This window comes from Carassius carassius, chromosome 4 (genome assembly GCF_963082965.1).
Source record: "Carassius carassius chromosome 4, fCarCar2.1, whole genome shotgun sequence".
Classification (NCBI taxonomy): domain Eukaryota; kingdom Metazoa; phylum Chordata; class Actinopteri; order Cypriniformes; family Cyprinidae; genus Carassius; species Carassius carassius.
The window spans coordinates 29,635,195-29,647,392 of record NC_081758.1 but is presented as its reverse complement, the minus strand read 5'-3'; the positions used below and the strand labels follow the sequence as shown (position 1 = coordinate 29,647,392).

The 12,198-nt window shown below is 39.1% G+C and overlaps 1 protein-coding gene across 2 annotated transcripts in view; it reads right to left on the bottom strand.

Moving 5' to 3' along the window:
* LOC132139720 (whirlin-like) overlaps nt 1-11,075 on the bottom strand; it is a 56,129-nt gene extending 45,054 nt beyond the window's left edge. Inside the window, exons 1-2 of one of the 2 annotated variants that reach the window (XM_059548296.1) lie at nt 10,820-11,074; nt 9,780-10,580 (exon numbers count right to left, since the gene is read on the bottom strand). In XM_059548296.1, the coding sequence (XP_059404279.1) occupies nt 9,780-10,508 (729 nt within the window). In that variant the 5' untranslated portion in view covers nt 10,509-10,580; nt 10,820-11,074. Of the gene's footprint in view, nt 1-9,779 lie in introns of both variants that reach the window. The other variant, XM_059548297.1, reaches the window with a different exon arrangement.
* Nucleotides 11,076-12,198: the final 1,123 nt, after the last annotated feature.

The window sequence follows — 12,198 nt, the reverse complement described above, 5'->3', positions numbered from 1 at the left end:
CTGGGGAGTTTCCAGGCCATGGACCCAAAATTTCAACATTCTGCTCCCCGAGCCACTTAGTTATCACTTTTGCCTTATGGCACGGTGCTCCATCGTGCTGGAAAATGCATTGTTCTTCACCAAACTGTTGTTGGATTGTTGGTAGAAGTTGCTGTTGGAGGGTGTTTTGGTACCATTCTTTATTCATGGCTGTGTTTTTGGGCAGAATTGTGAGTGAGCCCACTCCCTTGGATGAGAAGCAAACCCACACATGAATGGTGTCAGGATGCTTTACTGTTGGCATGACACAGGACTGATGGTAGCGCTCACCTTTTCTTCTCCGGACAAGCCTTTTTCCAGATGCCCCAAACAATCAGAAAGGGGCTTCATCGGAGAATATGACTTTGCCCCAGTCCTCAGCAGTCCATTCACTATACTTTCTGCAGAAGATCAATCTGTCCCTGATGTTTTTTTTTTGGAGAGAAGTGGCTTCTTTGCTGCCCTTCTTGACACCAGGCCATCTTCCAAAAGTCTTCGTCTCACTGTGCGTGTAGATGCGTTCACACCTGCCTGCTGCCATTCTTGAGCAAGCTCTGCACTGGTGGCACTCCGATCCCGCAGCTGAATCCTCTTTAAGAGATGATCCTGGCGCTTGCTGGACTTTCTTGGATGCCCTGAAGCCTTCTTTACAAGAATTGAACCTTGAAGTTCTTGATTATCCTATAAATTGTTGATTTAGGTGCAATCTTAGTAGCCACAATATCCTTGCCTGTGAAGCCATTTTTATGCAACGCAATGATGGCTGCACGCGTTTCTTTGCAGGTCACCATGGTTAACAATGGAAGAACAATGATTTCAAGCATCACCCTCCTTTTAACGTGTCAAGTCTGCCATTCTAACCCAATCAGCCTGACATAATGATCTCCAGCCTTGTGCTCATCAACATTCTCACCTGAGTTAACAAGGCGATTACTGAAATGATCTCAGCAGGTCCTTTAATGACAGCAATGAAATGGAGTGGAAAGGTTTTTTTAGGATTAAGTTAATTTTCATGGCAAAAAGGACTATGCAATTCATCTGATCACTCTTCATAACATTCTGGAGTATATGCAAATTGCTATTATAAAAACCTAAGCAGCAACTTTTCCAATTTCCGATATTTATGTAATTCTCAAAACTTTTGGCCACGACTGTAGGGCTGGGAATCGATTCCAAAAAGAATCGATTCCTCGATTCCGAGGCATTGGGAATCGAGAGTCGATTCCAACCTTTGGAGTCGATTCCATCAAGGGGAATCGACTCCTCATTCAGAGTATTTTTCAGTTCAACAAAGCTTATCTATGGGAGTCTCTCTAACAGAAGGCTACATCCGACAAAGGCTGCACACATTTAAATTCACGAAAATAAACAGAAAGAAAACGAGCCGGCACTGATAATTTGAATTTTAGGATGTAGCCTTTCATTTCAGAACCACAATTCACCTAAGCCATAATTAGAACAATTGTGAGATAAAAGATTATTTTCAATTTTAAACGATTCAGAGGTTATTTTACGGTGGAACTGGCTTGTCCACAATTTTGAGCGCTGCATGAACGAATAGATCATGACGTCACTGAGGGTCTTGATCTTATTAAAATATATATATTTTTCAAACATTTCTATCAGCCAATGATAATTATAAATAATACGTCACTAGCATAGATCAGTGGACGAGAGCACATCTGTTTGACAGAGCTCTATCAGTAATTAATGTTCTGGTTATTTTGTTTCAGTGTACGGTTTGTTAATATTATGCAAAGTATACAAAGTAAACTTCATCATTCAGCTGAACTGTGCACATTTATTTTAGACACTTCATGTCTTATTTAATTTCTAACGCATGTCCCTGCTGAGCTGGGCTATGACTAATTTCACGGGCAAAGCTGAAAAAACTAAAATTTTCGTATCCTCAATTTTTTTTTTTTTTTTTGCAGCTTTATATTATAGGAAGGATACATTATACAACCTATCCTGCATTCATCATGGTGAGATTAGGTTCATTTTAATCTAAAAAAAAAAAAAAAAAAAAAAGAATTGGAAAAGAATCAAAAACAATAGTGAGGAATCGATTCTGGGAATCGATTCCATTCAATTCCAGGACCAGGAATTGGAATCGGAATCGATTCCAAAAAATGTGGAATCGAACAGCCCTACTGTTAAGTAGCTGATGCTTTATTTTGCTAATTTACCGCTGCATTTTGTTCCATCGCGAGAGCGTGACGGACATCACATGGACAAGTACAGGTGTCACCGAAATGCATCATCTCTCGGAGAATGTAAAAAAAACACGAAAGAGCAAAGATGCATATGGATCGTAGGGAGCAGTGTAATATAAGTGAGTAATTTAAGTAAGCAGTGTAAAGTAAATGAAGAATGTGATATAAATGAGCAGTGTAATTTAAGTGAGGTGTGTAAACATTGATTTATGTGACTTCAATTATTTCTTGTTAAACTGAAATCGAAGTAAAAAGTTTTTGGGAAAAACCACATCCTGGCATCAGTCTTCATTTGCTGCTGAATTGTGTTAACACACATATAGAAACATATATTTTTAATTAATACTATAGTTGTTCAGTTCCCTTTACATCTTTAACTAGCCGTTAATTTATCAATTGAATGGGTGACCTATCCTCATTAATCGAGCAAACATTTGCCCCCGCCTTGAGAGAATTGGCAGGAGACGCCACTGAAGATGAACACAAGGACTCCTTTAAGTTAGGAAGCCCCGCACATGACATGCAAGAAAAAATAATTAAATTGTGCGCACAATTTACTAATTCATTCCCTCACTGTACTAAAACCTGCACACAATTACTATTGCATTCCCTCGATTTACAATTTTTTCCTGCATATCATGTGTGGGACTCCATATTAAGTGTTTGTGTCTGTGTTAACCCCCCCCCCCAAACACTGCATACTCTTAGAGTCTTTTTACACATTGCATTCTCAAAAATAAGGCTACTTACAAAATTCTTAAATGACTGTTTAACTTAAGTAAAAATCTACTTAAGCACTTCTAATCTGCTATAAAACTACCTAATCACTGCCTAATACAAACTCTCTGACTCTCACTTCATGTACTGTACATTCACACTGCCTATAAAACAAGACTACACAACCCTGCAACAACTGTTTAGTATTAACAGTACTGTCAGTCACTATAAATTCAGGAAAGCTTTTCATCACCTTTTCTTTCAGCTTTTGAAAGTCATCTGACAGGCCCAAGACTGGATAACACCTCCAAACAGCAAAAGTGTTTAACAGTGAAATGCACTAGTTAGAAAATGCAATACATGAAAGCCTTCCAATTTTCTGTAAAGAAAAAAGAAAAAAAAACTGAACCAAACCATCAATAGAGAGAAAGTGATATTCATTCAGGTAGGCGCCTGGGAGCTTTTTCTGCAGTGCGAAGTACTGAGTTAGAAATGGGTTTAAAAACTGGTTTATCACAGGAATGTGGAACTGACTAGGTTGCTCTAAAATAAAAGGAGAGAGATTTGCTGTCACCATCAATATGCATGGATAATTACCTTACTCCACCATTTGCAATTGCTCTCACTCTCTCTGGAAGCTTCATGCCTTAAACTAATTTCAATTTCAAAACATCAATGAAATAAATAACATTTACACTACCAAACAAATTTTTGGACACACGTTCTCCTTTTGCATTATTACTATTTTCCACTGCCATAACACAAATGGTAATATGGGAATTATGTAGTGACTAAAATTATTAAATGATACCAAAAGTAGCTTACAATTTTCTACAGTAGACATCAGCTCAAAAAATCCTGGCAATTTGTGGTCTAACTCAAAAAAAAAAAAAGGAAAAAAGTCAAAATCATTGACAAGACATAATTATTATTCATCAACTGTTAAGAAATAATATGCATTTCTATCTGCCAATGATTATTTAAGCCTCAGCTAAAACTGAGGGGAAAAGATATCTCTAATTGACTCTACATTTATCGGTTCCTTCAGCATCCATTTGGCCTTTTAAAATCTCCATGACAGTGCGCCAGATGGACTGTGTATAACTCCATTCCCATCAACCTCTGCCCCTCCACTCTCAGTTTCGCTCACTTTCCCTCTCTTGCTCCAAGCTATGATAAAAAACATCTCTCTTGCTTTGATAAATTGAACCATCTTATCTTTCACTGACCCATTCTGTATTTGATGATCCTCAGTTGTTGGAAAACAAATCAGCTTTTCATTATTCTGACACTTACATAACCACAAACTCTCCCCCCACAGCATTATCTCTGACTTTGCCTCTATATCTTATAAAATGGTCAACGTGCATCATGGTGGTGAAAATAACAGTGCCGTTGAGCTCTGTTTATTCCAGAGCCATCAGATATGGAGTGCACTGTGTTTGGGGTTGATCTACTGTGTGCTGGAAGTTGGATTGGGGGGTGTTGAATAGGGGTGCACTTGGCATTATGGCATTATTGGTTTCGGGCCGAAATAAAAAATCCAGCCGAAAATGTCAACCGAAAATGAATGTCAACCGTGCGCCTCCCATCCGTGCGCTAGCACTTGGGTTTCACTCACGGTCAAGCTGTTATCACTCATCACCCACCCCTCCCATCCGTGCTCAAGCAGGTTTCACTCATGGTCGAGCTGTTTGCACGCGTCTGCAAAGATTAAGCATGTCAGCGGTATGGAAGTATTTTAAAGTTTCAGATGAGGACAACAAACTTGCAATATGTAATGTTTGTTCTGCAAAAGTCTCAAGAGGGGGTACGGTGCCAAAGAACTTTTCGACAACAGGTTTGATACACCACAAAACAAAAATCTGAGCAACTTTTGTTCTTAAAGAGAAACCTGACACGTTTCCTTAAATAAACAGCAGTCAAATTTTCTGTTTATATAGTTACATTAAAATTTGCGTAGCACTGCACAACTGTGTTTCCTAAGGCTACATAGGCTTAAATGTTGTTTACAGTTTGAGTTTGGATTAAGTTCTATTGCTGTTTTTGCACTGTTGTTTTGCATTGTTTTGCACAGAAATTTAAAATGCAAGTAAATAATTGTTTACATGCAGCAACAGAATAGAGGCCCACTGCCATTCTGTGATTTTTGTGTGCAGTTATTCAGATAATTGTGGATTGTTTTTTCCCCCACAAATGTTAAACAATTTTATTCAATGGAAGAAAACTTGAAGAATAATATTATTTATATATTGTTAAAAAATATTTTAGGTTTTGTTATGTAACTGTAAGTGTTAATAAAAGTTTGATGATTATTCTATTGGTTTGTGATTTTTCATTTCAGATCCATTAAAAATTAAGCAATACGTTTTTAAAAGAAGCCATTTTCGGCTTCAGTTTCGGTTTTCGGCCAAGTGCATCCTAAATTTTCGGTTTCGGTTTCGGCCCATAATTTTCATTTCGGTGCATCACTAATGTTGAATGTTAGCTATTCACATGAAGGGAGGTCTCAGTGCTTATTGCTAATTCTACTGAAAGAAATAAAGAGAAAGAGATAAATTTAGGGCATCAAGACTTGAAATACAGAGGAGTACATGCAGCTGTGTCCCCATTATTTACATTGCTGGCTCAATTTGTCATTGAGAATAATTACTTAAGACTGGCAGGTCAATGGGGTGAAACTCAGACAGTTGCCTGCTGCACTTCTTTGTCAAATCCCCTGTTATTCAGCAGATTACTTTAAAACCAATGATCAAGCTTTAGTTATTAAGGTCCGGATGACTGAAGCAGGATTTGAGTGACTTTTTTGCTAGGCTGTGGTGTAAAGTCTAAAGGTCATTAAAAAATAAATACGGCCTCACGTAAAATAAGTACGACCTCATGTTTTGTCAATCACGTTTACACACTGCCTCCGAAATTTTCCTCCATCGTAAAAAAATGTGCATATGACGATTTTGGACTCAGTGTGAAGTTACCTTAGCATAATCATGCTAAGTTTGAGTATGTGAAAAGTCTGTTCTATGACTTAAACACTGTCTGCGTAATTACATTTACATTTAGTCATTTAGCAGACACTTTTATTCAAAGTGACTTACAAATGAGGACAATAGAAGAAATCAAAACTAACAAAAGAGTAACAATATGTAAGTGCAAATGACAAGTCTCGGTTAGCCTAATACACTACACATAGCAAGGTTTATATATATATATATATATATATATATATATATATATATATATATATATATATATATATATATATATATATATATATATATATATATAGGCATACACACATAAACAAGTAGACAGAATAGAAAAAAAATAGAAAGCTAGTGTGATTTATTTTTGTATGTTTGTTAAATAAAAAAAAGATAAATAGATAAAGTAGGATTAAAATAGAATAGAAAGTGCTAGGGTTAGAGGGTCAAATAAAGATGGAACAGATGTGTTTTTAGTCGTTTCTTCAAGGTGGATAAGGAGTCAGCTGCTCGGATGGAGTTGGGCAGGTCATTCCACCAGGAGGGAATAGTTAATGAAAAAGTTTGTAAAAGTGATTTTGTGCATCTTTGAGAAGACACAATAATGTGTCGTTCAATTGTAGAATACAAGCTTCTAGAGGGCATATAACTCTGAAGTAATGAATTTAGGTAAAGGGGTGCAGAGCCAGTGTTGGTTTTTTAGGCAAACATTAATGCCTTGAATTGTATGCGAGCAGCTACCGGTAGCTAGTGCAAATTGATGAACAGAGGTGTGACATGCATTCTTTTCTGATCATTAAAGATTAATCTTGCCGTGGCATTTTGGATTAATTTTAGAGGTTTGATAGAAGTGGCTGGAAGACCTGCAAGATAGCATTGTATAGTCCAGCCTGGACAGAACAAGAGCTTGAACAAGGAGTTGTGTTGTATGTTCTGAAAGAAATGGCCTGATCTTTCAAATGTTGTATAAAGCAGCTCATCATCAATCACAACTCCAAGGATTCTAGCTGTTGAAGGAGTTATGGTTGATGAGCCTAACTGGATTGTGAAATGTTGATAAAGTGATGGGATTGTTGAAACTACAAGCAGTTCTGTCTTAGCCAGGGTGAGTTGAAGGTGATGGTTCATCATCCAACAAGAAATGTCTGTTAGACACGCTGAGATGTGATCATCATGATGGAATGATAGGTAGAGTTGAGTGTCATCAGCATACTGTAGCAGTGATAAAAAAGCCATGTTTCTGAATGACAGAAACCTAGTGATGCCATGTAGACAGAGAAGAGAAGTGGTCTAAGAACTGAGCCCTGAGGCACCCCAGTTAGCTAGATGTAGCGACTTGGACACCTCACCTCTCCAAGATACCTTCAAGGATCTATCTGAGAGGTAAGACTCAAACCACTGGTGTGCGGTTCCTGAGATGCTATTTTCCAATAGGGTTAACAGGAGAATCTGGTGGTTCATCATCTCAAAAGTAGTGGACAGATCCAGCAAGATAAGTACAGAAGATTTGGAAGCTGCTCTTGCCAGTCTTAAGCACCCTTTCCACTGCACACGACATTCGGACACGACGTTCGCATATGATCTAGTCGCAGAAGTTCAAATATTTGAACGTATCCAAGACTCAAATCGGATCCGAAATTTCCCCATACGCATGGGATCGTAACTCCACGCAGCTCTCGCACTACTTTCCATTGGAAATGAATGACTTCCGGTCTGTCGCTTGTCGTTCGTCGGAGACAGTGGAAAGGCGGCTTTAGGGCTTCAACAACTGAACAACTGAAATATATATATTATACTTTTTTAAACTATTTTAATTTTACAGTGGATTACTACAACAATAATATTTCTTAGTTTAATATTTTATTATATTTAAAAAAGAATTAAGTGCAACCTGGAGCTTCTGTGAAATTGTCCAGGCCTAAAAGCATCCATGGTAGTCTATTATTGTGTTAAAAATGATTTTCTATAAAAGTGACAATCCTGCTTGGTCATTTTGTTTGTCGGTCCAGTGAATTATTCTTGTCCAGAATAAGCTGCAACATGGACAAGCTTGCCTTAAAGCTAAAGGCCATGTCATCTTCCATATAAAATATTGTCAGATAATCTCAGTTCACACCTCTGGTTTATAGTAAACTTCACAGGCAATGTGAGATGGCCAATTCTCACCTCTCCCATCTTTATTTAGAAATGCTTACAGGCTGGCACTTTGAGTAAACATGGTCAATCACTTTTAATCCGTCCATATGTAAGCTGCAACCAAGAAAGACTGACCCACTTAATAAAGCTTCACAAACAGGAGTCAGGCCCTGAACTTCTATTATATAAACTACAATATTAATGTAATTAAACAGCTATATATGATACTGCTGGTGTGACTGACAGAAAGCAAAAACTGTCTAAATATTGCCAAGCCAAGGGTAGCTGATACAGGACTGAGCTTCCATGTAACGATTTGACTTACATTGTTATTTGCTTTTTGCTTTTTTTAGTTTGTGGATTCAATTCTAATGGGCAAACAAGACTGCGACATGAGTAAGAATGCTGGACTTCCCTCAGCTGTCGAACATGAATGCTTGAAAAATAAAAAAACAAACACTGAATAAACCTGCCCACACAAATATTCAAAGAGAGAATGTGCGAGTAAAGAGGATAGGAATGTAAGAGTGAGGTGACTGCCAGTCATTGCTCTTTTTCCACAAACTGTACAAGATTTGATTGTTATGTAACCAATGATTTAACTCTCAAATTTATAACTAAAATTAGAGATTATAATAGATTCCACCACAGGCAAGTTTCAGAATGTGTCTAACTGGACGTTACGGCTGATCAAACAGCAGTACTTCACATTCTCTTCACAATGCCTGAGACCACCACCAGCTCCAATGAGGTGTTTTGAGTGAATTATCCAATTTCCTGAAATTAACTTTGGACACACAGATGAGAGCAACTGTGATAAAAAGGCCAGGATTAGGACCATGTGAAGAGAAAAGAGCAAGGAAGATGGATTAGTCACACTGCCAGTGGACAGGTTGGAGTTGAGGCCAAAAGTTAGTGCACAGTAATGTGTAATCAAGTGGGCAAAAAGAAAAAGAGATTGATTTTAGCTCTGCAAAAGCCAGTAACTCTGACTGGGACTCCGGCCAAAGATTTTCTGCAGGGCTGTGACACTGGTAAAGGACTTTACAGGATGAGAGGAGGGAGGGGGGTAGCAAATGGGGCTGTTTGGTACAAACAAGGAAAGTCAACAATATAAAAATTAAAAGACCAACTGGGGTTCCTTACACTGCCACACTGACAGATCCCTCTAGACCAGCAATTCCCAAACAGAAGTATGTGCACCTTAAGGAAGTACATTTGTAGATACTGTATTTATTAGAACATCATTTGGACACCTGCTCTTATTGATCATTTTATTTAATCTTTATAGAAAATAAACCATGTAAGTGGTATAGTTCATTCATATCTGATATTTCATATTTGAAGGCCTTTGATAATAAATTCTAACATAATTGCAAATGACTTCTGTGAAATTTCCCATCTGGTTTTCATTGAGAAAGTTTCTCCATGATTACCAGGACAGTCAGAACCTGCGAAAGACCAACAATCTCAAGTGCAAGAGCATCAACACCTCTCTTGGTTTACTGAAAGACTCATTCCCAGTCTTAGAGTTTTTGCAGTGACCTGTCAGATTTTTTTTTATAAAGTTTCTTTAGGTTTTCTGAAATATCCACAACAGATCCACAAAATATTTATTATAAGATATATGAAATGATTAGAACAGCCAGAAAACGTGCACACACACACACACACACACAAACACACTAACATAGAGACACTAACACATCACCTTGACTGCCTCTCCATGAGTGACTCGGTCAAACACCATGTTGTTGACTTTCATGATCTGGTCTCCAACTCTGAGCCCCTCTCTCTCAGCGGATGATCCCGGCTCCACCAACGACACATAAATGCCAACTCCATGCTCTGATCCACCCCGTATGCTGAATCCCAGGCCTTCGTGGCTCTTGCTCCTTTTCAGCGTAACTTGGCGGATTTCATCAGGCGCTTCCTCCATCAGCGCTGGCGCTGTCCCCTCAGCCGTGGTGCTGAAAACGGGAGCCGCGCACACAGATCCGTGACTGGGACTGGCCTGTTCAGATTCGTGCAGAAAGTGCACCGAGGATGCTCCTGCGTGCGCGTTCGTGCTGCTGATGTCTTCTGAGCACTCATGATTGACACTTGCTGCCAGAAGATCCGTTTTCAGATAAAGCCCTTCCGAAGTGTACTGGTCGAACAGCAGCTGGTCCGAGCGGGGTATAACCAGACGCAGCATTGGTAATAGTTGGCGCTTGTTGGATGTGTTGAGAATGACTTTGAGAGTCTGCACGAGATCAAAGACATTGCGCTTGGCGTGGTAAACGTTGAGACAGTGAATGAACTGCTCCCTTTCGAAGTCGTTGAGCAGCACGTTGAGCGCGTTGTGCAACTTCTTGACGTTAACGGAGAGCGCGCGGCCACCGGAGCCAAGGGAGTTCACGTCCGACTTGAGAGACGCGCGCTCCAGATCCGTGCTCATTCTCGGACACCTCAAAACCACAGGGGGATATCACATCTGGCATTAGGCACAGAGCACGGTCACTGTTTCTAGCTGAAAACAGAAATGCACCGCGATTCGTGCGTTAAACTCGAGGTGAGACCAGCCGTGCTGAGTTAAGTCTACATTCGCTCAAAATAGCAACACTAATACAGCAAAATGGCAGAATAACTAGTGCAATAAAGTTTTTAAACTTTTGATTATTAGTGAAATTTGTTTAATAATCACTTGCTTTATATAGTGGTGGGGGTGGGGGGGGGGGTGGTACAATGTTCCAAAGGCAAACAACAAACCCGAATTAAGTCCCGCGAGGATTTGACGTCCGTAATAGTGACTTTAATCCTTTCGGTAACACATTGTCCGAGAAGAAACGGGTGGTGAGACGCGTCCTGCACCGAGAAAGATACAAAAAACACAAGCACGAACGTTTCGAGTTTGTGAAGAAGAGCGCGAGTGGTCAGTGTGGCTCGCTCGGATTTCTTGTCGCTACTACTGAGTCCGTAGTGAGACACCGACACGGGCGCACGGGAGGAAATGACGCACGCGCGAGGCGCCTCCGTTGCTTAGGAACAAACAGCTGTAAGGAACACATTTGAACAAACTAAACCACATCTTTCCTGTGCGTGAGCTATTTTTAGTGTTCAAGGCCCACCGGGCTATTGACGAAATTCAATTGAAAAATAAGTAGTTTCCAAAGTGCATAGCGAACTTAACGTAAAAGTTCTCACGGGGAAACAGATCGGTCCGTAGGCCTATATCATCCGATCATTCAGTTATTCCATTAACGAAAAACCGTTTTGTAGTTTACAGCTCGGTTTATGGCTTTAATATTTCATTCGCACCTGTGGATGGCGCTGAAACGCTCCTTTCATTTGATTGGTAAAACAACCACGTTTGTAGCCTGCAGCGTTAATTTATATAGGCTACAGTATATAGTAGACGCGGATCTCTGCGTGCGCGCTGTGTGCACAGAACGGCGCGCGGGTGCTGAATTAAGCCTTTCATATATATATTCTTGTGTTTGTATGTTTAAACTGGCAAGGTGTATTTGTTCGTTCAGGCACGAGAGGAAGCGAAGAAGTGCTCGGTTCAGTGTTTGTGCGGCTCTCCGTGTGCAAGAAATAATAAAAAAGAAACATTACCATGAAACTGGACGTTTTGAAAGTTTTGAACATTTCATAATGTATATATGTGTGTGTGTTAGATGAGCGCTGCATCATACTTATGATTTAATATTTAGTTGAAAAATATAAATGTATGTATTATTATCATCAATCCGCTCCAGTATGTTGGGCAACAGTGGAACATCCAATTTTGAGAACAAAAATATTTTACCTATCACTGCGTCAACTGACCAATCAAATTTTAATATTCCAGAGAGCTGTTAAATGCAGAGAAACATCCAGAATAGTAGTGACCTCAATGCATTTTTCAGTGATGAAAAATGAAAAACAAACTTGATTATGATTTACATTTTCCTTTAGAACCCTTTAAAAAGAAACAGATACAATTTAGATAAAAATAAATTTTAGATAAAATTAAAAAGGCAGATAAAATTTTAAAGGCCATTACATTTCAGTCTTTCCGCTGATTTCTTATTATAAACTAAGAAAGGTCAGTGAAAGCTGTTTTGAACAGATTTACAAAACGAGGGCATTGTTTGGACGTGTGC